At 37.4% G+C, this 25944-nt stretch overlaps 1 protein-coding gene across 1 annotated transcript; it reads right to left on the reverse strand.

The window, feature by feature from the left end:
* Nucleotides 1–9715: 9715 nt before the first annotated feature.
* On the reverse strand, nucleotides 9716–22326 carry LOC124172383 (zinc finger protein OZF-like). Its single transcript, XM_046551833.1, has 4 exons — nucleotides 22203–22326; nucleotides 19503–19634; nucleotides 17913–17985; nucleotides 9716–11827 (listed from the first exon to the last, which is right to left on the reverse strand). The coding sequence occupies exons 1-4, from the start codon at nucleotides 22266–22268 to the stop codon at nucleotides 10425–10427; spliced, it is 1674 nt and encodes a 557-aa protein (XP_046407789.1). The 5' UTR covers nucleotides 22269–22326; the 3' UTR covers nucleotides 9716–10424.
* Nucleotides 22327–25944: the final 3618 nt, after the last annotated feature.

Consider the following 25944-nt stretch of genomic DNA (forward strand, 5'->3'; position numbering starts at 1 on the left):
TTATGGCTAGTGTTGCCGCGAGACTCGAGACTTTCTCGTCTCGTCTCGTTTTCGAGACGAGACTCGAGACGAGACCGTAGGGTAGAATTCGAGACGAGACTCGAGACGAGACTCGAGACGAGACCACCTTTTGACGAGACGAGACGATACCACTTCCACGAGACTCTCGAAAGTCTCGAAATTTAGATACACGTCCTTTTTTGATATTTGATATAGTTTTCTGCCTAAAGGTTTATAGGTTTATGCCTAAAACTATATCCTTCAGTTAGGACGAAATACATTTTACGTTTTTCTTAAGCATTATATTTTAAACACAGCTGAATAATATCTTTTCGATAGATGATCAAACTATAAACTAGAATATTTGCTGAAAAACCAATTTCTGAATGCATGAGCGACACTTATGGAGCCAACTAAGGGAGTGTTAATGGCTGACTACTTTTCCTTGTTTCCCGGGATAATTAACTTGGAAAATTTGTGCCTTGTTTTAATGCAAAAAAGTTCTGGCTAAACATTCGAGAGCCACAGCCTTGTGTTATAAAAATGTGTTACGTTGGGTGGTCAGCCCCTCGCTCGGTATCTTTTGCTTTGGGTATTTCCTGCATTTATTTCCTCTTGATTTCTTCAGGGTTCAAAGGTCTTTTTCTTCATTCTGCATTTGTGAAAGCATTGGTGTATCTTAAGCAAAAGACTGCATTATACTAATATAAAATTAGGACGTATGACGAGACTAATTCCGCGTCGGTAAGCAATACTGCACAATATAATAGATCGTAATGAGAACGCCAGAAATCGTGTATGACTTTCGTAAGTTGCAGATTCCTTTTTCTTTCTACCGTTTTTTGTAGCAATCCATCATAATATTCACGTTTATATTACTTCAGTAATACATATTACTGCGCCCTTCATTTCTAAAGTTTTCCTAAGATGGCAACGACAGTATAATTTTTATTACAGCTGAGAGGAATCCTAAATTACCTCTATTTCGATCGCTTCACCTGAAATGGTGAAAGGTTTTCACACGCTGTGCAAACTCCAAGTTATACATTAAGTAGGAAAAATATATTAAAATTCTAAAATTTTTACAATTGTTGAATTTCATAACAGACATAATCGTGTTTATAATTATATTCATTAAAATTCATATATAGTTATTCAAGCTGAACTCCCCTGAGATCCTGCCAACTTCATTTTTTTCTTAACTATGATGTCTTGGTGCTGTCATCGGCACTAAAATCTCAGTAAGCTGAAGTGTCATAGTACCCTCAATTCTTTATCTCACTCATTTGAAGATACTCGGAGAAAATGAAATTCGTGTCTCAGCATTTTAACTTTTCTGAAAGAAAAAATTCGAATCGGTTCATAATTGGTAGAGGGTATTTCGAGGTGGTATTAGTACCTTCGTGTATTGCGATCTCATGACCCTATTAGAGTCCCATCTCTAAGGCTATGTCCGGAAACATTTCACCCGCATGTAATTGCAAAACAATGTGGCTCGCGCGGCTGTTAGCTTATAATTATTTCAATGCATTGCATATTGTAAGAACTTATGGAGAGAAAGTCGTACTTAAATATGTTACCATTGTAATTAATTTTTAAAATTGGTGGTGAAAAAATGTGTCCTACAAGTTATGCCACACTTGCGATAATCCGGGAAAAGCCTGTGGCGGGGGCAGGAGGCTGCTGTTGGCCGCACCGCGATGTACAGGGATACATATGTCACCATATTTTGTCTCCGGAAGGCTTGTGGGCAAGGATAAATATCTAAGAGGAAAGTGTTGGTTCAAATGAAAAAACATCAACTCGGTACAATTATTTACTATAACCTGATGCCTCCTGGAATATTTTGCGCATCATAAAGCCCACGTAAAACTTCTTTAATTTTACCATCATTTCTTTGGCCCAAAAATGATTTTCCCTTGGTATTCAATTAAAATACCATGAGGATACCACCAAATAAAATCACAATATTTTTATTAGATATTTCTAGCTGTCTGCACTTGGTAGAAATATCTGCTTCTTCTGGGTAGCTTATAATTTCCTTCTTTTATTTCCATGAAGGTAACTTTTATTTTCAACTTCTTCCTCAGGAGAAATATTTGTACCACCAAGACCTCGCCATCAGATATTATCCCATCAGGACTAGCAGCCAAAAAAGTACATTTTAATCAACAAAGACACCTCCGGGCAAAACTTAATTTTTGCTTGATCTCTCATATAGTTTCCTCTGAAGGAAGGAAGCAAAACATCGTCAGCCAATTTTGATATTTGATTTCTAAGATTACGCATACGACCAAAGGAAGAGGCTTGAACCTCTTCTATTGAGCATTTGATCTCTAGTTTCCTTCTCTTAATTTTCACGCCACCTTTGTTTCATTTTTACTGATGAAAGGAAATCACTCATTGAATTGTGGTTGGCCAATGTTACGTCACTTAGAACATCACGAAATCACGAATGAGTCCATAATGATTGTCTGATCCCGCTATTCGATGACGTCTATTTATGGATGTTGCAGATAAGTCCATACACCTTTTCTTCATACATCCCTTATCTCTTTCTGAGGAAACAAATTTTTTGTAAATTCTCCTCGGCTCTTGTCCATTACTTCTTCGTGAAAAATGCACATTGCCTTTCATATTGGAAGTTACTGATGCAATGGCGCACCTAGTTTCGTAGGACCCCTTAGACATAAATTTACCCTCTTCCCTCTTATGTACTTTGCCACGTAAGAGTTGTAGAACTCCGCAAGATTGTTAGTGACATTATATATAATAAAAAATAGGGGACTGACTAGATAAGAGACTGGTAGCATAAACGATATCCTCCCATAAGCCGCAACTGATGAAATGAGGGATCAAGTTTTCCTGTCCTTCTTTGGGCCCTTTGCAAAAATATATATCACATTTACTATGGTTTTCGAGGGTTATATTTCCTTTTCTTTAGCCGGTTACTCTCCGATATCTCCACTTCACTTAACTAGTCGGTTGTTCCATTTTCTACTTTCCCAGAATCAAATCACATTCGACAGCAAGGTGGAAAAACAAAAGGGTCTCTCTCAGAGGTTGAGGAAAAAATACCCATAGGTAGTACCGAGATTCCGGTAGTACTTGGCACGATTTAAAAGCGGTACTACCTTATCGATACTAGAAATACCGGTACTTGTATGGAGGAACTTCGACAGCGCTGCCATTTTATGTTTTATCAATCAGGTAACTACTAAAGTAATTGAGCGTTGATAATATTACAAGCGAAAATAATCTTGAAGAACATAGCTGTTAACAATGATGGCATAATTTACAGTACCTATTCATGAAGATTTGATTACCGTTGGGTGTTTTGATAAGAAGACGTTCTGCTGACAGTGTCTTACTCTTGTCTGAGAGAACTTCAAATTTATCATTCGCTAGGAAAACACCAAAAATTAAAACGCGTACTCCGAAATCGTTTGTATAACGTTGCCTTTTACAACTACATCGCTATCACCGTTCCACAATTAGATAATCGAGCCTCCGATGAAGTTTTCCGTTGGGTTTTCGTATAAATGCCTCTAAATGACTTTTTCAGTGTAATCGTCCTGTACAGACTGTCCCAAGTGTCGTGTGTCATTTTTGACCTGTAATTTTAGTAACTTTCCGTAAAGCTATGTTCATGAAAATTGGCACACTTATGGGAAAAGGTCCTAAGTTTTGTTGAGCGTAAGCAAAATTTTAAAATTTTGACCTTTTGACCTCACAATTTGGGTCCAAACAAAAAATTTGAATTTGCCTTATGGGGTTTCAATGTTAAAAAAATCGAGATAGAAAAATGTCTGAATTTCATTGACCAAGGTGTCATTTCTTATGGTTTCGGACCCGAGAAACCCGAAAATAACAATTTTATTTACGAAAATTTAACCGTTGACCCAGTAAGGTCACGGTCAAGGTCACAAGGGTGGCAAAAAGAATAGCATACCGACAAAGGTGTCGATCCATGGGTTTTATAGGGTGCCCAAGTCATTGGTATTGTCCAAATACCCGTATTATTCACTAATTGACCTACGAGGGTCACAATGGGGGCCAAAGGTCATAGCGTTCAACGTCGGGCCATCATGGCAACTAACGTGTCAAACCATGGGTTTTGAAGGGTCCCAAAGTTGGTTAGGCAGTTCATAAATCAGTATTGTTAGTTTTTTGACCTCCGAGGGTCACAATGGGGGTCAAAGGTCATAGAGTTAAACGTCGGGCCTTCATGACAACCAACGTGTCAAACCATAGGTTTTGAAGGGTGCCAAAGTCGGTTAGGCAGTTCATAGATCCGTATTGTTGGTTTTTTGACCTCCGAGGGTCACAATGGGGGTCAAAGGTCATAGAGTTGAACTTCGGGCCATCATGACAGCCAACGTGTCAAACCATAGGTTTTGAAGGGTGCCAAAGTCGGTTAGGCAGTTCATAGATCCGTGTAGTTGGTTTTTTGACCTCCAGGGGTCACAATGGGGGCCAAAGGTCATAGAGTTGAACTTCGGGCCATCATGACACCCAAAGCGTGGAACCATGGGTTTTAAAGGGTGCCCAAGTCAGTTTTGCAGTTCATAGTTCCGCATAACAGATTTTTTTGATTTCCGAAATTCATAATGGGGGTCAAAGGTCATAAAGAAAATATGCAATGCGCTTACCCCCCTTCCTTCCAAAAATTTTCCATTTCCTCGCAGTGCTTTCCGGCAGGCTTCCCATGCTATCTTAGCTTAATGCCGAAGTTGATCATTTATTTCTCTAAACATCATTTTGATTTGCAGCTCAAAGTGAAAGACGAAACTCCGTTTAAAAGATATTGGCTATGTCCGAAACCATAAGGTAAAACATAAAAGAAATGGATAAATCCATCTTTTAGTTTGATTGTATCATGCGTTGTGATAAATATTTAACCATTAAAGAGAAATATCATTAGACGACAAAATTAATAGGATTATAAATTGAAATGTGAACATGGAGTTTTCATTGCGCTAGTCAACCATCCAATTGCAGAAATGGTTTGGATGCCATGCTCTTCTTCTCGAAGCTGCAACATTACACTTTCTAGGGCTTCAAGTTTAGAATATTTAAATTTTGTTATATCGCACACCTGGAATTGTCCAGAACACGCTGCGCGGACAATAGTGCTCAGCGGCAAAAGCATCTTAATGGAAAGGCCAAGACATAGCAATGAGACTGTTGGGTGTTCAAAAATCTCATCAAAGCAGAGAAATACCCAACCAATTTGCAAGTTGGAATTTGAAGTGAGGTCCTGATAAATTTGCAGCCAGTAATGTTTGCAGGACGAGGGTCAGTCAGAAGGTTGCGGTCTTTACAGTCAAACTGGGACTTTCTCTTAACTACTTATTTAACATATTTTTAGGACTTTCATGGGAAAAACTCGCAACCCTTAACTTGAGCGTTACCAATGGAGGTCTAATGCTTAAATGAAAAGCGGCATGAATGGGTTTTGCTATTTGCTTGTTGACCTTTAAAACCAATGGGATTTCAGCGTAGTTATAAAGAAAGTCCTATGTGGCGTTAGACCTCCTTAGGACCTTCTTTGAAGAGATATGTAGTGGAAGAATGTGGACACAGAGTCGGGAAAAAGGATGTCTAGGGAAATAAATAATTAAGAACGGCGTGAAACTAAGAGGGTAAGGGAGGCTTGTCGGAAAAGGCAGTGGATATGTGTACTACACCACTCACTTGGTCACCCTTCAAAACCTTTAGTTGGGGAAATTAGTTTTCCTATTATTTCAAAACATACATCTATGACCTTTGACCCCCCTTATGACCCTCGATGGTAAAAAAATCGACATTATGCAAACTGCTACGAACAGCCACACTGACTTGGGCACCCTTTAAAACCCATGGTTCCACGCTTTGGCTGTCAATATGGCCCGACGCTTAACTCTATGACCTTTGGCCCCCATTGTGACCCCCGGAGGTCAAAAAACCAACAATACGGATCTATGAACTGCCTAACCGACTTTGGCACCCTTCAAAACCTATGGTTTGACACGTTGGTTGTCATGAAGGCCCGACGTTTAACTCTATGACCTTTGACCCCCATTGTGACCCTCGGAGGTCAAAAAACTAACAATACTGATTTATGAACTGCCTAACCAACTTTGGGACCCTTCAAAACCCATGGTTTGACACGTTAGTTGCCATGATGGCCCGACGTTGAACGCTATGACCTTTGGCCCCCATTGTGACCCTCGTAGGTCAATTAGTGAATAATACGGGTATTTGGACAATACCAATGACTTGGGCACCCTATAAAACCCATGGATCGACACCTTTGTCGGTATGCTATTCTTTTTGCCACCCTTGTGACCTTGACCGTGACCTTACTGGGTCAACGGTTAAATTTTCGTAAATAAAATTGTTATTTTCGGGTTTCTCGGGTCCGAAACCATAAGAAATGATACCTTGGTCAATGAAATTCAGACATTTTTCTATCTCGATTTTTTTAACATTGAAACCCCATAAGGCAAATTCAAATTTTTTGTTTGGACCCAAATTGTGAGGTCAAAAGGTCAAAATTTTAAAATTTTGCTTACGCTCAACAAAACTTAGGACCTTTTCCCATAAGTGTGCCAATTTTCATGAACATAGCTTTACGGAAAGTTACTAAAATTACAGGTCAAAAATGACACACGACACTTGGGAGAGTCTGTATAATAATCTAATTTTCGGAAACACCAGATAATTATAATAGATTAATACAAAAGTTTATTTTTAACTTATTAACAAATTTTATAAATTACGAATGTACCAGTATACCGGTATTTTTTCGCCGGTGCAAACGAGGGAGTACTGTTATTGCTATTTAACCCCTCAAGCTTGACTTTAAATGCCCGGGGTCGTTTCCTCAGCAGGTGCGAACCAAAGTCTGCGTCTTCTGAATGCCATGCCTCAAGCGTGAAAGACACACTGTATGAGTTTGAAAGTTTCATTAGGTATTCCTATCTCTTAATCTTCCATATATGTACTTTCAGTGAGTATATATGTGAGACATATCTGCCTGATTTCGTTCTGTGCCTCTTAATTGCCTCTATATGTGTGCCCGAATTTTTTAAGAATATTTTTTCCAGCTGATGCCAGGATGCTTTCTCTAGGAGCGGCGTCTAGTGGACACGTATGGAAGATAGTCTTCCACTTACGCTCCGATTTATGTGCTTTCTTAGCGATTGTGTGTTCAATGTGGGGACGCTGAATGCCTTACTCTGTGGTTCATTATCATCTCATCTTCTGTCTCATCTTTTCCTTTCTCTTTCACCGTGGCATTGATAGTGAAGGCTTGGACCGTCCAGACATTGTCACTCAATAGTTCTTGGAACCTCGAAGGCCTGCCAGCATTTGGTATCTTATTTATGACGTTGGAAGCTGAGGGTTGGAGTTTTTTCACGCTTACGTTTGCTTTGGTGGTTTTATATTTTTCGGCCTTGGGCCCCTTCCGTATATGAACCCCTTCTTAGTTGACCATGCCTTCTAGCTCTCGTGAGTGGTCCGATCAGAGTGTGCTTTACTTTTTGGAATAGAAGAGTGCAGAATGTTCTGATACGACTTCGTAAGTTTCAATTGGATACTCCCTTGACTCCAGGTTCGAAGATTTATAACATCTCATTTTTCTGTGAATTTTCAAGAATATAATTGGGAAGATATCGGCTGTGAAGACGCGCCTCTAACCTTTGCGTGTGATTTAGTTGAAAAGAAATATCGCCTATTCGTGTAAAAAGGATCCTTGGAATTGGAGTTATTTTTCGATGATGAAATAATTACAATTGTAGTGACTGAGACAAAACCGCTACGTGGCATAGTTTATTTAAAATTTACTAACAAAATTCCAAAGCAAAAAAAAGCGCTTTCGAAAGTGGGTTCATACAACTCTGGTGGATATAAAATTATTTCTAGGATTGCTCATATTGATGGGAATAAATAAGAAACCAAGCTTCAGAATGTACAGGGTGATTCAAAAAGAATACCACACAACAACTTTAAAAATGTGTATTTAATGAAAGAAACATGATATAACCTTCTGTTATACATCATTACAAAGAGTATTTAAAAAGTTTTTTTTTTCACTCAAAAACAAGTTCAGAGATGTTCAATATGGCCCCCTCCAGACACTCGAGCAATATCAACCCGATACATTCTTTTTGAATCACCCTGTATTTTATCGGAAAACATGTATTCGAGACTCAATTTTTTCTCAATGTAATGGGAAAGGAAAGGTTTTCAGCGCTCACCAACTTTCTCTGTTTTGTAGATAGAAAGAGGAAGGATGTTGTAAAAAAAGATCCTTACCACTATAAAATTTCGTCCATTAGTGAATATTTGAATCTTAGTGAACAAAATTATAGCTGGACAGAATTTAGAACAGCACAAAGGACGGCTCTCGGATACCGATAAGGAATTTGCTCGATCGACCAGACGGCATATTTTGTTCAACAAAACCCACAAAATGAAACATATAGGGTTGAAAGAAGAAAGTGTGTAGTGAGTGAGATAAACATAAAGAGATACGAGACAAGATACAGATGTAAAACTGCCCAGGAACCTGTGTTTTGAGAAACCCCACAGACTTTTCAACTACTAAACACGGCATACAGGGAGCAGGCAAAAGTAATCGGCGCTGAAAATTGTAAGTACATATTAATAATAATCAAGTTCAAACAATGTTTAAGAGAATATAATTTTTTTTTTAATTTTTCGGTGATCGATTACGATTATGTCTACATTCCATTCTTAGACATATTTCGTTTTATGTTAAGTACTATTTTATTCGTTGATTATCAATAAAATCAATGATTTTAGCACCAGTTTGATGCAATTGGTGTCCAGATAAATATGCGTTGCCATTTTTATTAATGACTCTCCTATTTTTAAGACTATGGATTCAGCGATTAAGCATGCCATGGAAACGACGCTAAATTTATTATGGGGGAAACGAGACGAGACGATAGTCTCGTCCGAGACTCGAGACGAGACTGGCGTTCACGAGACGAGACTCGAGACGATACCAGAGGTCAGGAAACGAGACTGAGACGAGACTGGCGAAAGTCTCGTCTCGTCTCGCGGCGACACTAATTATGGCATGAAAGAAGGTGGAGGTCGAATTTAATCAACACGACGGCGTGATGAATGTAAGCACAGCGTAGGTAAGGTAGATTTGTAAAAATTCTGTAAAAACGTTTTTTTTTATTCTTCAAATCTGAATGGAAATTATTGATAAAATCTCTCTTTTCCATGATCTTTTAGAAATCTTCATGGTAGAAATGCCTTTTCGGACTTAAAAAACCGGAGATTTTATTTCCTTACGATAAAATTGTTTATTGCTCACATTGTTTATGTAAAATACTTCGTCCGTAATGAAATGATCTCAATTGATGTATCTCGACACGCAAAACCAAGCGTGTAATACGATGTTTTCCTAAAATATAATCTATTTGTACACAGCAGGGAAGTTAATTTGTTCATGCCTATAGATGGGACACAGTTGCCAGTAAATTTATGGCCACTCACATGAGAAGGAAATTCCCTGCATTCATCATTTAAGCCTTAACCATGGCTGGCAATGTTTTCAAAATTCGACTTCTATTGTCATTTAAACAAATAATTGCTTAGTGATTGTGGCTGGCGAATTAAAAAACGACCCAATATTGATGTAATAATTGACAGGAAAGTGCGTACAGGAACAAGTAAAACAGACGAGTAACTCAGTTTAACACTCTTTATCAATCGTAAAATATCACCAACTTAATATTTTCATAGAAATTACAAAGAGGCAGTACATTAACTAACGTCAATAACACAAATTAACATTGATTAATAAAACATTGAACATAGAACTTACACAAAAAGTTACTATTAGGACAAGATGCCTCAAACTTTTGTCCAAAGTGTTGAAATACATGGCCTACATTTAAATGTAAATAATTTTCAACCAGTAAAAAATTAGCAGTAAAAAACACAAAAATAAATTATTTAATCCTTGAAATAATGGTAGAGTAAATCTACATTTATGAAATTAGGTCGCAGACCCAACTGAACATTGTTATATTATTTTCAACATCATGGGACAATTTTTCCATTTAAAAAAACTGTAATCGTAATAATAAGAATTATTTACCTTGATGGCTTAAGAAAGTCAATTAGATTACTAAGACCTAACACTGAGGGCTTGCAAATAAAGAAAAGTTGGATATACAGAGAGTCCTTTTACATTCATTGCAAGAATGAGGCTTCTTTCCTGTGTTCCCGCATGTGTAAAAGAAGGTTTTTTTTTGGAAGAAGTAGACTTCACATTCCTTGAATGTGTAAGGTTTTACCTTTTTATGAGTACGGATATGAACGAAAAGGCTTCTCTTTTGAGAAAGAGACTGCTTAGTAACGGTAGAAATGAGGTTTCTCCTTCGTATGAATCATCATGTGTTGGACAATGTTGCTCTTGACAGAGGAAAACTTTTCACATTCCTTGCATGAGAAGGTTTCTCCTTTGTATGAGTCCGAATGTGGATGACAAGGCTGCTCTTTCGAGAGAAAGACATTTCACATTCACCGCAGGAATAGGATTTCTCCTTCGTGTGAGTCCGAACGTGATACACAAGGTCACACTTTCGGGAGAAAGACTTTTCACATTCATTGCATGGATAAGGTTTTTCCTTCGTATGAGTCCACATGTGATTGACAAGGGTGCTCTTTAGAGAGAAAGACTTATCACATTCATTGCATGAATAAGGTTTTTCCTTCGTATGGGTCCACATGTGATTGACAAGGGTACTCTTATGAGAGAAAGACTTATCACATTCATTGCATGAATACGGTTTCTCATTTGTATGAGTCCGAATGTGATGGACAAGGTTGCCCTTTAGAGAGAAAGACATTCCACATTCATTGCATGAATACGGTTTTTCCTTCGTATGACTCCGAATGTGAATGACGAGGTCATACTTTTGAGAAAAAGACTTTTCACATTCATTGCATGGATAAGGTCTTTCTTTCGTATGAGTCCGAATGTGACGGACAAGGTTGCCTTTAATAGAGAAAGACATTCCACATTCATTGCATGGAAATGGTTTTTCCTTCGTATGAGTCCGAATGTGGATGACAAGGCTGCCCTTTGTAGAGAAAGACTTACCACATTCATTGCATGGATAATGTTTCCCCTTCGCATGAGTCTGAATGTGACATAGTAAGTTGCTCTTTTGAGAAAAAGACTTGTCACATTCATTGCACGAATAAGGTTTCTCCTTCGTATGACACCGAATGTGACGGACGAGGTCACTCTTTTGAGAGAAAGACTTGTCACATTCATTGCACGAATAAGGTTTCTCCTTCGTATGACACCGAATGTGACGGACGAGGTCACACTTATGAGAGAAAGACTTGTCACATTCATTGCACGAATAAGGTTTTTCCTTTGCATTAGTCCGAATGTGACGGACAATTTCACTCTTTTGAGAGAAAGACTTTTCATATTCATGGCAGGAATAAGACTTCTTAGCTATGTTTCGACTACCTGTGCATGATTTCCCATCTATAATCACATTTTTCTTCTGCCTAGTTCCTCCTAAGTTTTCCTTAAGAATCCTATTTCCCTTTTGCCCCACCACATGTCTTTTACATAAAAGCTGTTTTAAACTCTTGGAGGAGGTGGGCTGGCTAGAACTAACAGTCTCCCTTTTTGAAGCAAGACTTTTGAGGGGCATATCTTTTCCGATTGACAAAGTTTCTTTCTTCATCTTCTTTCCTTTCCTTGAACGTGATGCTCTAATTTTTGGTTCAAGGAGTGCAAAAAAGGCTGAGGTTCTTTCAGGAGCAGGGAGCTCTAGAAAAGAATGTCACATTAAAAATAAGTAAGAGATGAACACTGTAACTCTTTTCCCTTATTTATAACCGCCATTAGACAGATATCAAGGTAGCCTCTTTGACTGACCTTTAGGTTAGATGCTTTTAAGACGTAAGTTTATTTTTAAGGTGGTTTCCAAATGATTCTTCACAAATTCAGTGGTACTTCTCCTCAGAGAAAATGTGCCAAGTTTGGCATGTTAACCTCAAGTATCTTCTCCAGAAAACAACTCAGTGTAATTTTACATGACCAGAAGTAATCATAATCTCGATTTACCAATGGCATGCATACACAAAACATTGATTTGAAAAATTATCATTATTATCAAACACAAAAACTTCCTCGAATTGCAAGGCTTAAAATATGCAAAATACAAAGTCACAGGAACAACGGAGGCCATAAGGTAATTGAAGCTCACAAACAAATCATTTCCAGCTTAATTAATCATTGGGGGAAAATAAATGGCCACAAATATATGGTTTACTATATGAAATTATCTCCAAGAACAACAATTAATAAAAAAAAGAAATTTTTGTATTGGATAACCAACCACAACAAAAGCATAAAGTGAACACCACATTTTCTTAGGGGCGGATTGCACTATATCAGAAGAAACTTTTGTAACCACTATACCTTGCAATATTATAAAAAACATTTCAAGTACAAAGGCATGGTGTATTAATGATCTCATACATAGGTTAACATTAAGGATGGTAAGCTCCGATGCCTCATATCAAAATATCCGCGGATATTGCCCTTCATCAGATATAAAGCAATAAGAACAGACTAGTTAGATAGAATGTTAAGACAAAATGCAAAATACTACCACAATTTTAATAAAAGGCTTTCCATGCAAAGAGGAACTGCATTGGATAAACTATACAATTCGTAACTCATCAGTAGCCTTCCCCCACACTACTTCCCAACTAGGGCCACCTAACATCTTCCGGTTTCACTAGCGGAGCATGTATTCCAGATTGAATTGACTATAGATTAAGTCTTGTAAGCAATCACAGTAAAGCCTGATTCATGAGTGACTCTGTAAGAATGTCTATTACAATTCCTCACTTTCAATTCTTGTCCAGAATGAATTTTCATAACACTCAAAGTATGTAAAATTTGAATCAATGTACTAAGTGCCACTAGAGCATCTTATTGAAAAAATAAACCTAGCAGTTATCGTTATATTACCATACAAATAATTCAAACTTTTCATATCCACCCTGAATGATGGTGATGCCCTCTACTTTGCTGTACCACCTTTAAAAATTTTGGGTGAAGCTAAGTCTTAGCTAACGAGAATAAGTAAGCATAGTGTGGTCACCCTATGTCATTACTCTGCAAAAGAAAATTTTCTGCACAAAAGGTATTGATATTGGGTTTAGTCTTTTTTAGCCAAATCAGATTTTCTCCAAATTTCCCTTCTTCCATGATTAACTGTTAGGCCTAGTAAAGTACAGTTGCAAAGAGCGCAAAACAGTGAATTGGATGGGTTGTGTATCAAAGCCAAATTGTACCATTAAGTCATAATTGGACTACACTATTTTCACTCATTTCAACAAATTACATGTTTATTATGTCTATGTACGCAATAATTGAAATAGGAATTGGAATCATATGCTAAGTATTCTTCACCATTAATTTATTGGGAATTGATTTCAATTAATGAGTCTCAAAGGCTAAATTGTTAGGTAAGGTATGCTGGAATTCCCATATGAATGCACATGGCTACAAATATTGGTTTATATCATTCAAGCATGGCGAAAATTTTGCTAGACATTTGCCGAACTGATTAAATTCTTCAGTAGAACTATTAACATAAACTAAAGAAAGGTTACATGGTTGAGAAATTAAGATGCAAAATCCTTCAAAGGGGAGTGTCCACCAATCGGGTGTCAGAATTCAATAGAATTTTCTTGGGTTATACAGTCCGTTGGGAGCTGTCCTTGAATGAGCCCCCATTGGGTTTTATAACCAAATAGTTAAATCTGAAATGCAGTTAAACATTAACAGGTCAAATGTATTCATGAATAGGAGCCACTCTGCAGAAAATGAGTGTTAGTACAGCGGTAAACCCATTACTAAGCGGTTAACTCAATGTTGCGTATATGCAAAATTATGGAATTTTAGTTCTTAGAAATATCCTACACTTCAGGCTAATATTTTCTTCGGTTTACTGGCATTTTGAAATATCCTGAAATTTACTGTTTTTCGTCAAAAGTTTCATTAAAATTATTTATGTTTTTATAAATTTGAAAATTACCTTTTTCAAAGCAATGACGTACTACAAATTTTAAATGATATTTCCTTAAGATTAATTGAGGAATCTTACTGCAGACAACTTTTTCTCTCACAAGGGAAATACACGATCTTCGGGTGGCCGACTGAGCTCAAATTTTCCGATTTGAGAGATCATGGCTATCAATTCAAGATGCCGAAGGAAAACAGCGCACCTCTCGTAATTTTTCATGAAAAAAGCCATTGAAAATTGTAAAAAAGATGAGTCTACGTCGCATATACGTATTTCCTATCACTTTCTTCAGGACATTGGTGGCTGGGTGGTCGAATGCTAAAGTAGGAATTTGGAGTTCGATCCTCTCCTTTCGTTTTCTTATATTATTTACCTCAATAAAAATATTTTTTATTAATTTTTCTCAATAATAATGTGCTGAAAAGGGTAGGAAATGAAGCAAGGGCTATATATTAACGTTTCTAAGGGCAATTTTGTTTTTATTTGTTCTCTCTAGGTATATTAGGATATTCCGAGTGTAAATAGACTTCTGTAGGGGTGGGGACGGAATGACATTTAAGTTAATAAATGGGAAGGAAATCCACCCCATAGATGGATTATGATTTCAATGGGAATCAGAAATGGATCAGCTTGGGGTAATTAACAGAATGAAAAGTGGGCAGAAACCCGGCGTCGGCATTATGCAACTCTTAACGAATGGCGCCAAGGGGGCAAAAGTTTAATGTCCCATCCGACAGACGGTGCACTGCACTGTTGGTTTAATCCACATTACATGCATGGATTGAATGCAACGACTGCCCTGTATTTTTGACGGAATACACGCATCATTCACGGCGGGGTGCGGCAGCGGAAGGAATGCGTTCTCCATTTGTTCGAGTACTATCCTGAAACTTGCAAACAAAGAATTTCCTGGAGTGGTCAGGAAGTGTACTGGCCATCCACCTCCAAATCTCAGTAAATAATTCAAGAGCATTTCGGAATTCAATCCCTGTATTATGTGTGGTATTCAGAGGCTGTGAGTAAACAAAGCAATGGGAGAATGGCATTGGGTATTCCATATGGTCATGTCTACGCATTTTAGATTCCACACTTCATCACTTAGTTCAGCAAAATTGTTGTGCGCCTACGTGGAACTGGTACACGGCAAGATCATTTGCTGGAAATGTTATTTAGTAGACGTTCAATTCAGCTTTTCATGCATTCAATTTTAGAGACGATAGAATGACAGGTTTATAAACGTATAGCAGGAGTATAACAGAAGGTGTAGTGTTGCTGTGGTCGCACCTTGGGTTTTTCTCAGTGCCTTCTTCTCGCACTTAGATGGTTAAGGCTAAGAATCTGCGTTCAATTGGGTAGATATCAGTTAAGTAGTCCTTTGAACTGCTACTTTATCACTCTCTCAATTATCATATTAGGAAAATATTTCAATATTTTTTGGTCGGCTTGTTGTCACAAAATTCATCCAGACGAAAAAGTGAGGAAAATTTTACGCCTCAGAAGTAAACCTTGGAAGAAATGTCAAGATGGTAACTGAAGAATATTAATGAACATGAGAAGTAGGGTATAATATTTTCTAAGCTTAGTAAGTCCAATAAAGATTACAGTATTAAAGATATGGATGATTTCAAGGGTACATCACGGCTGATGAAATAGTGGCTGCACTGCTAGTACTTAGGGAGGGAAGTAATGCGGTGGTACGAATCTAAAAATATGTGAACTCACCGAAGAAGGATATAGTCATAAATGATGGTGATATTCCTCTGCCTTAGGATATTACTGATGCTTTTAAAATACATTCAAACCTGCTTCAAGGCAAGCCACAGTTTAAACCAGTAGAATCTAAAGATCAATCATCAAGTTAACGTGAACATCCAGATAAAAGATACAGAAAGCAAACCGGTAACCTAAATCCAAAAAATAAGAGTAACTTCCCCAAATTCGAGCCCCAAATGTCTTAAAGAGTAAAGCAACAGAAACACTCATTACTCAGCATGCATGCCATTCAGCAATTGAAATCATTCACTTATTTATCAGTGAAGAATCACTTGAATTAATTTTGAAACATTCAAATGAGTATGCTAGAGAGAAAAATAACCATATTTTTACTCTGAGAATGGCAGATTTAAAATAAATTCATTGGGATACTAATACTGTCGAGGTACAATCCATTACTGCTCACTAACTAGTACATGACAAATCAAGAGGGTATGTCTGTCCTAATAGTGAGGTAATGTATGATACGGAAAAGATTTCATAACATTCAAAAATATCTGCATCTCTTCGATGATTCTCAAATTGGCAAAAGTGAAAAATTCAAGCCTTTTCTCAGTAGAATAAATTAAAATTGCATTCAGTGTGGAATTTTTCGAACAAATTTTTCCATTGATGAGCAAATGGTTCCACATTTCGGGCAACACTAAGCTAAAATGCTCATCCGCAGGAAACCAATTAGATTTGGTGGTAAATTGTGGTGTCTAGCCTCATCATTTCTATCAGTTTTTGCCACATCACTGTTCTATATTTGTTGAATTTTTGTAAGTCTCCAAAACATCTAACCATGTATTTTTGTACTTTCTTCACCCATTACATTCTGTTGGGAACTCAAAGTGATAAGGGTAATTTTGCAGTAAGAACAGAAGGAGAAAATAGAATGGGAAACTGTGCTGTTATGTCTTCAAGAGATTTGGCAAAAAACCAAAAAGGGATTTCACGGTTTTTATTTGACAAGTGAAAAGATATTCTCTTAGTTCGATGGCATGATAATTTTGTCGTCACCATTGCATCAAACTACTGGAATATTGAACCTATAGTAAGCACGAAAAGGTACAACTGGAAGCAGAAGAAAAGAGAACAAATTCCACAGCCAAATGTCCTTAACGATTACAATCAGGAAATGGGAGGGGTAGAAATACATGATAATTCTGCAGCATGTTACCCTATCCAGATTAGGGGAAAAAATGGTGGTAGCCTCTATTTATAAATGGGCTCTCTTGTGCAATGGTGAATGTGTGGCGATTTTACATCATGGTCATGGGCAAAGCAATCCTCAGTTAGACTTCCAGTCTGAGATCGAAAAATTGTATTGAGGCAAGAAGTACTTTCCAATACAAAGACTGGTAACAATTGGCATAAAAAGCGGTGCGCATATGTGGGATGCAGTAGGAAAAATGACATACCCAAGCATGTCCGTCAATACAGAATAGGGCATTTCATCCAAAGGAATACTGATAAGTCCCAGTGGAAACCTCGATTGTGCAAATAATGGACAACTTTTGGGAGTTTATAGTGCAATGTTTATCTTCACGCAGAATGTTTTCACACATTTAATCATAAGTGAAGGCAAAAAAGAAAAGAAGCAACCTCAGTTAGAATATTTGATTTTTCATTTATATTTACCGTAGTTTTCCCAGTGTTGCATAAACGCAACATTATGTATATCAATTATCATGATGAATATAATAATGTTTCATGCGAATTCATCTTAATTAGGCCTAAATAAACTGGGAAATATAAAAATATTTAAGTTGAAAGTTCTACATACAGTCTGGGAGGTAATGGGTTAAGGAGCCTGGTTGTAACGCCAAGGATTTGGGGTCCAGGAACACACAAAAACATTTCTGTGAACTTTATGGTAATATTGAAGAATAACAGGCCTATATAACATAAACAATAGAAAAAATGCATAAAAAATTCCATGCGAGATTTGCAAAATTTGATTGAATTCTGAAATTCGGTTTTTTAATATTCCCTTATAAGAGTTAGTTACAAGTCTTTTCAGTGAATAGTCATTTTCAAACACTGAAGAGCACTCACCCACAGCCTCCGTCATAGATTCCATGGCCATTGTGCGATTTTGAATCAGCGCCTCACTCTCCATACCAGTAGGCTGAAAGTAAGCAGATTTCAGATTTACCAACAACAACTGATATCTCTAAAATTATTAAAAATAATGAAACAATAATCTTCACTTCTTATGAATCTCTGGCATGAATACAAAAAAATATGAAGTGACAACACCAACATTAATCCCAAACAGTATCTAATTATTCCCTTCTCCCCTAAATATTAAAATATGCACCCCTCACAGGGAAAACAAGAGGGTAAAAAGAATAAATTAGGCGAGGGACAATTATTGTGGAGCAACAGGATTTCTTCACCGTTAGTACTTCTATTCTTGATTGGGGGATATAGAGTACTTCTTCGTGAATCTTCTTAACTTGGGGGGATCAGGGATGCAGACTTAAAAAAAATATTGGGGGGGCCCAAACCAGGGATCTTGCCCCGGGAAATTTTCTAAGTAGTGAGTTTTATGTTTTATAAGGATTATAAAGAGTCATATGATCAACATTAGAATCCTTATAACTCGAATCTTGATATCTGGTCACTCCGGATAAAATCGACAAGCCTGACACATTTTTTCCTCACACACATAACGGATTTTTGAGGGGGCTCGGGCCCTCTCAAGCCCCATGGAGTCGGTGCCTATGGGGGGATGTAATGTGGGATAGCTGTTTAACTTATTGGCTCTCAGTCATTCATGGGGATGACCTCCTTGGCTGGCTGCTGTCTGGGTCGCTGCATCTTCTTTCATCATGGGCTGAGAGAATATTTAATTCAAGGCGTTGTGGGTTGATCTTATTCCTCTTGGCATGGGAAATCTACCATTCTGTTCTCCTATTTCCTCTACTTTGCCACTCATCACTTTTCAGTCTAACCTCCAAGATTCTCTTCTCTCTCTAACTCTCCTCCACATGACAGGCATGACACCTTCAGCTGACCAGCATAGCCTTTGGCAATAAAATGAAGCCAGGGTCCATGTGTCTCCATGAGCTGAAATTCGTCCATATGTTATAACCCAGAAAGGTTTAGGTTTCTGGGGATGAGGCAGGTGGGGGAAACCAGGAATGAAGCAGGCTTTCTTAGAAACCTCACTACGGGGAGGGGGTTTGCCAAAGCATGTCCTCATTTTGTAGAGTGAGGGGGTATAGATTCAGTAACCCTCTATCCCCTGCTCATAGGTGCTGTTTGGAGGGAGGGGTTGGGGAAAATGTGGACATTTCAATGGTCACGTACAAAAAAAACAGAAATCAGGAATGCACGGAGTCGTGGGGGGAGGATGAAAGACTTTATAATTGAGCCCATTCATGCTTCACTATGCCCACAAACATACTCAGTCACCACATTGCATCAGCTCTTTTTCCCTCGTCAACACCGATTTTAAGTTACCCATAAACCATGCCAAGTGGCATCGGTTACAATACCTTGTGCCCAACTTTGAAAATAATGATTAAGGTTTCGAAATCTGGAATCAAGTAGCCCATGTTTACAGAACTTGAATTTCAGCAGTACCCCCAAATATCACTTTCATCCATTAATTTAATTGAATGTGAATATCATGCATACCTCAGTGGCATCAGTCTCCTTGGGAGATAGTTCTCTCTTGGCTAAAACCAGCAAAGAGTCAAGGTCTATCACAATGGTTTCTTTGCCATTATAATCCACCACTTCACCTTGGGAAGATGTTGACGCCTGTGTCTGCATTTGAGTCCATAATCAGCATCATTAAAGACAGGGGGACAGAAATATAGAAACAGCTTCGTGAGTTTGCCAAAATAATTATGGTTCTTATTAATAGCATATATATGTACATACCAACCAAAATAATTCACTTTTGTAGTATTAACATGTAAACAGCTTAAGTGTAACATTTTTATGCACTAAATTGTACAATAATCTACCATAGTTTTTGAAAAAAAAACACTCATCTTATCAAAAACATGGTAGGATTAGTATCAAGTAAGAAATCACTACTTACACGTGAATGAATATTAGTCTAATGCTGGAATGTGTGACTGAAACTTGGGTGTAATTTCAATTGATTTAAAATGTTTTTGCCACTGATTACATTGACTTAACTTCTGCTCATGCAAAAACTATTTGTATTCTGTGGATTTCATTAGCTAGATGAAGAGTGATGATGATTTACATATCGGTAGGTCAATGTTGTTCAATTTGCAGCATGCTGCAACAATGAACGATTTATTGAATCAGACTGTCCTGTTGTGAGATATAACGAGTTTTTCATTTCCCCTCATATTTGAGTTGTATACTGTAATAAATGTATACATACAACAACCTCCATCAAAATCAGCTGACGGAAAAAATAATTATCCATCTCAACAACCAACCTGGTTTACCAACATCCAATACTCTTTTCAAAAGTGGTAAAGGACAAATCCTGAGTCCCCTTCATAATTTCCTCTACACAGTTCACACAATATCCAAATCTGTTATAATAAAAATATGCCTTACATTAATTATTTTTTGGGAATAAATTTTCTTTGGAAAATACCACTAGAAACTGCATCATCAATTGATTTTGTAGAAATGCAACCAACCACAGCCAACACAAGCAAATTTCATTTCAAATTTATCATTCATAATGAATGCTTTTGTTCATTTTGTACGATTTCACCAAAGAATCATGACTCAAATCATTTGGTGTAGTTAGCCACACTATATTCGGTGATCAGTTGATCATCACTTCACGAGCACTGAGTGTGAGAGTACCAATTACTACAATAAGTAACATGAATGTCACTTGCTTTCCTTCCATATGGAGTATGTCTCTTTATGGAAGCGAAGCTTGGACATTGACAGCAGCAGAGAAGTCTAAAGGAGAAAGCATTTCAAATGCATTACTACCAAAGAATGACGAGGTCAAAGGGGATCGACCATGTACGTAACAAGGAAAAGCTAGGAGAGAGAGAGAGAGAGAAAAGATAATTTTTCCAAAAACCCTTAAAAAAAAGATGGAACGGCCTAATTGGCCACATTATGACACATAACAGTGAGATGAAAACAATTGTAAAAGGACAGGTGGAAGGAAAGAAGGGCAAGGAGCGGCATTGAATGAGTTTCATAGCCCAGGTCTTCAAGGATGTAAAAGAGAAGAAATATGTGGGCAAAAAAATGTCTAGCAGATAGGAGAGCTGCATCAAACCAATCTTACGATTGTTTACTAGCAATGATGCTCTTTCCTTCTGATTTGTGTTGATCAGAAGTGAGCATCGTACATATATCTATGTTCACAAAGGTGGGAAGAGCCAGAGCCCTCACCTGTTCAGTGATCAAAGGTGAGTAATCAGAGAAGCTGTGTGCCCCCAACCTGTTCAGTACAATTAATAACTCATTTTGAATACCTTCTTCAAGAACGACACACAGGGTTCCCACTCTAACTAAATAATAAAATTCACAGTTTTTTCCTGATTTTCATGGTCTAAATGTTGTCAAATTCATGGTCTGTTGATTCACCATTTTAGGCGGGAACACTGATCAAGTGAAAATCATGGGCGTCACAGTAACTAAAAGTTTAAGAAACGCAAGATTCAGTGAATGAAAATGCAGCAATATCAGTGTTATCTCTTATGACATGACCTATAGTTAGAAAAATCCAGTGCTGGCTTAAGATTGTGAGTGAGAAAATAGAGGGAGCAGCATAGCAGGGAAGTTAAGAAGTGTCTGAAATTTCACCAGGATTAATGAACACCTTCCTTACTGGCCTTCCAGATTCGGTGAAGCCTTGTGATTTCATGGCACATGGGCCATTACTTCTACTTCGAATATGTGTGCAGATAAATGCATGACTGACCTTGAAATAAAATCCACGCATAGATTTTTCTTATGATCCCCCAATTGTAGTTCTACAAACAAGTTTGTGAGATTTTTCAGGTTTCAAGACAAAATTCACGGTTTTATGGTCTATGACATACCATTGATTGTCAAACGCAGTGCTGAAATCTCTCCATACAAGTATGTGTTCCGAATGGCTGATATGAGGCTTAAGCAACAGAGAAAACAACTGCGTGATGGAAAAAGTGATGGGAATCCACAGAATAAAGGTTATCGAAAAAAAAATTTTGCTCGACGCTCACTTCAGAGCCATCACTGTATTCAACAAACAAGAGTGATCATTGATGTGATCAATCAAAAATGATGAATAATGATCGCTTGAATCAGTCTTCAGTGATATTGGAATATTCCATGGAGGACTGAAGTTATGTAGTAGCAAAACTGCACTTAACAAAGGAAAAGTACACTCACCCAGTCATCCGTTGCCAATAGGTCTGAGACATCAGTTGAAGGTATGGATGGATCTGTCGTGTGCATCACAGAGAGAGGGTCTTCGTCCTCCTCTTTTAGATTAAACTAGAAAACAATGCTGTGTGTCAATCAAAGAAGGCAAAAGGATAATACATGACAATAATAATGCTGATGTTCATTAATAATAACAATAAAATCTCATTTACATGAAAGCCAAAAGCATGTTTGTGTAAGATTTTAGTGACCTACTACTATTAAATGGTTCACATGACTAGTTTATTCAGTACACCTTGGTGTGGAATGCTTCAGCATTTGCTAACCACAGCAGAAGCGGTAAAAGTCTTCACCTTCCAACCCAGAGGTTTCAGGTTTGCATCCCAACTGGGTGGCTTTCCCCCATCTAGGTCTTGTATTAGGCTCTAGATATATGCCTGCCCTTCAACTTGATCGTTTCAACGTAGAGGACTTAAAAGTCCTGAATTTTATCGATCAACAAAGATGAAACTATTCTTACCATTCCTTTAAGTTTATCTTAGAATAAGGCCATATGCTCAGTCGACATTATAGGATCAACAGACCATTGATACGTCATCAGCACCAACATAAATCTATCTTGCCAAAAATGTGCCATAAAAAACCATACAAACGGTCAATTTTTAACTAAATGGACCCAACATGAACTAGGGCTCCTGAACAAGCCCTACATCCTACATAACATGGCAGCCAAATTTTTTCTGCTGATCATTACCAATTAATTTACATTTTAATGCATATTAAGGGAGACTAGCTCATATGAACAATTTTAAAATGTTTCGAAACACAGCAGAAAGGTAATAGGTATTACTACCACATCATATCATTGAATGGAATGAATGACAAAATTTTCTGAAGTGTAATATATACAATGGCAGAAAATATTAACGCACAGCTCATTGGTGTCTGAAAGTGGACAATTGAGGATGTCATTGACATGTCTTCCCAAATTTTGCCCAAATAATACTCTCACACAACTGGAAATTTTAAAAGCTCTATGCCCCTTAAGCCGGGGAAATAATCACATTCATTGCATTATGAGGATGGGCAGAAGATGCAGCTGCGCATCCTCTCTGAAGTGTGATTCGTCCATGACTCACCTTTGATGGAGTTCACTCTAGTCGGGAAATCTGCAAACACAGTGAACATAATGGGCATTGAGACTCATTCAGCATATTATCTTTTCAGTGGTATAATCGGTAAAGTATTAAGCAACGTATCAGAGGTTCCACGTATCAAGCCTCACATGAATTTTCCCTTGAAATGAGGGAGGAAGACTAGCCCACGACACATTGCACCTGCAGCTAATGTTCGGAGCCTTGAAGCGAGTCTATATAAACTAAAGCACTTTAACATCGAAATATACCCTCACAAAATGCTTGACTCATTATCACTTCTTCAGGATCCAGCCACCAATATTTCTGACACGTATCCTCCATGATAGGTTTGAGGTTATCATAAAGTCAGACCCTCCCCATTATCTGTCACTTTTTTGTTGAAACTATCCACTGCCCATTCATGGGGAAGTGGGACAACCTCATCAAGAAATATAGTGCCATAGATCAATTATGTGTATGATGAACAATTTTGCCTAGTTCATCCATAATAGTTAAATAGGACCTTTTCAGTAGGTTGTACAATTTCCTCTGTTTCTTAAGGACCCACATAACATCGTTGTTCAACCAGTGAAATTTTTACAATCAATTTTAGTTTTTACAGAATATGCCAGGAATTTGGCAGGAGGCATCAAACATTTGGGCTTATAAAAATAAGTTACTCAGAGTAGATATAACGGGAGGCAATTCCAAGGTAATGAAAAAGTTATCCATACATGAACTCCTTATAAAACAAAAGATGCTTAACTTCAATGGGAAAATATGAATGTTTATTTTACTCTGCACAAACAACTGATGAGTGGTGTGTACTTGAGGTGTTTTTACTTCCAGGGACTAAATAAAAATTTAACAATGTACATTGAAGTGGAACGTCATAAGTTTTCCCAGAAATAACTGACTACTTAACAACATATTCGCTCAAAAGGTATACAACAGTGCTTTGAAGCATGTGACATTGTTTCAGGTGTAAATGCAATATATCCGAGATAAATATAAACAACAAATGATAACTTCACCACTTTAAAGTATACCTCCACTACTGACCATGGTTTTATAACCATGTCATTTTCACTTCTGATAACCTTAAAAACTGACTGACATGTGATACTACAGGAAGCAGAATAACCAGTGATGGATGAAGCAGGAAAGAAATAGTCGGTGGAATAGTACAGGTACAGAGAGCGTTCTACAAAAAAGAATAATTTACTCACATCTGAGAATTAAAATACAAACGTAAGGAGACAATTAAAAAACACTACATTTGGAACATATTCACAAATGGTAGTAAGGTTTCATATATGCCAGCTGCAGAAAAGTCAAAAGAAGAGTGGGGGATAAGATGTCTTCTAAAAATGGTAACTTAATCGGCTACATCATGAGATATGATGGCCTTGTTAGAAGAATAGACTGACAAAGAGGAGGACAGGTGGACTGAAAGTAGGGAAAAAATGGCACAGAATGTTTTAATAAGTCAGGTTATTAAGGATATACAAAAAGAAGAACAAACACATAAAAAGGTGTACACACATAAGCAGATGTTAGACAAGAACCCAGGACTCTATGAAATGAATTTTAGGAATGTGGATTTATGATGGCAACATAGTTCATATGAAATTCAAGTTCAATGGAAAATATATAGTTCATTAATAGTAATACCTGATTAGAAGAGTCTTGATGTACCTGTTTGCTAGTAGCACCATCAGAGCAATCATTCACCACATGTCCTTCATCATCGCTAATCTGATCATTTTTAACAGAAGAGCACTTGTATGTTGCCAGATCACTCTATTGGAAAGAGGAACACACTTTGAAACACATTTTAATCTACAGGTGCACTAGTAAATGTGATCATGAACGAAACTTGAATTACAGGGTGTCTGTAGTAAACAAGTAATCCCTGATGAACTATTCTGGCCTCTTTGTAAAAAAAAACAGAGTAACTTAACTGATGAATAAGATTCAGCCATTTAAGTTATTAAGTTATTTTTCCTTCTATTATAATCTAAGAAAAGCCTTGGGAAAAAAGGAGGAACAACTTCATTGGGCACATCATGAGAATGTTTAAAAGTGTGGACTTCCTGTATCATTGTAATTAATTTCCGAAAAGGAGCAAAGCAAAGAGTTCTGAGCTTTTAAAAAGAACATCATTATCTTGTCCAGAAATAACTGAAACCATTACATTCGTATTTGCTCAAAAGGTATACACCAGTGCTTTCACGCATATGACATTGTTTCAGATTTAAATGCAATTATTATCTGTGATAAAATATAAACAACAAATGATAACTTCCACACTTTAACATATATCTCCACTCCTTAACATGGTTTCAACACTATGTCATTTTCACATCTCATAACCTTACAATCAGACAAGCTGCAGGTGGCCTAGTTAACAGTGAAAGCATTGGAAATGTGTTGCTCATGAGTAATGTAGAAGGTAAAAGGGATCAAATGAGGAAGTACCAAGGAAGTACAGAGAATAGTAGGAGAAGTCTTCGAAAAGCAAAACATAATCGGCCACAGCATGAGATATGATAGACTTATAAAGGCATTCGTCAAAAAGAGAAATGGAGAGATGGATGGGAAGGAGGGAA

Source organism: Ischnura elegans (assembly GCF_921293095.1).
Source record: "Ischnura elegans chromosome 13 unlocalized genomic scaffold, ioIscEleg1.1 SUPER_13_unloc_1, whole genome shotgun sequence".
NCBI classification, from domain to species: domain Eukaryota; kingdom Metazoa; phylum Arthropoda; class Insecta; order Odonata; family Coenagrionidae; genus Ischnura; species Ischnura elegans.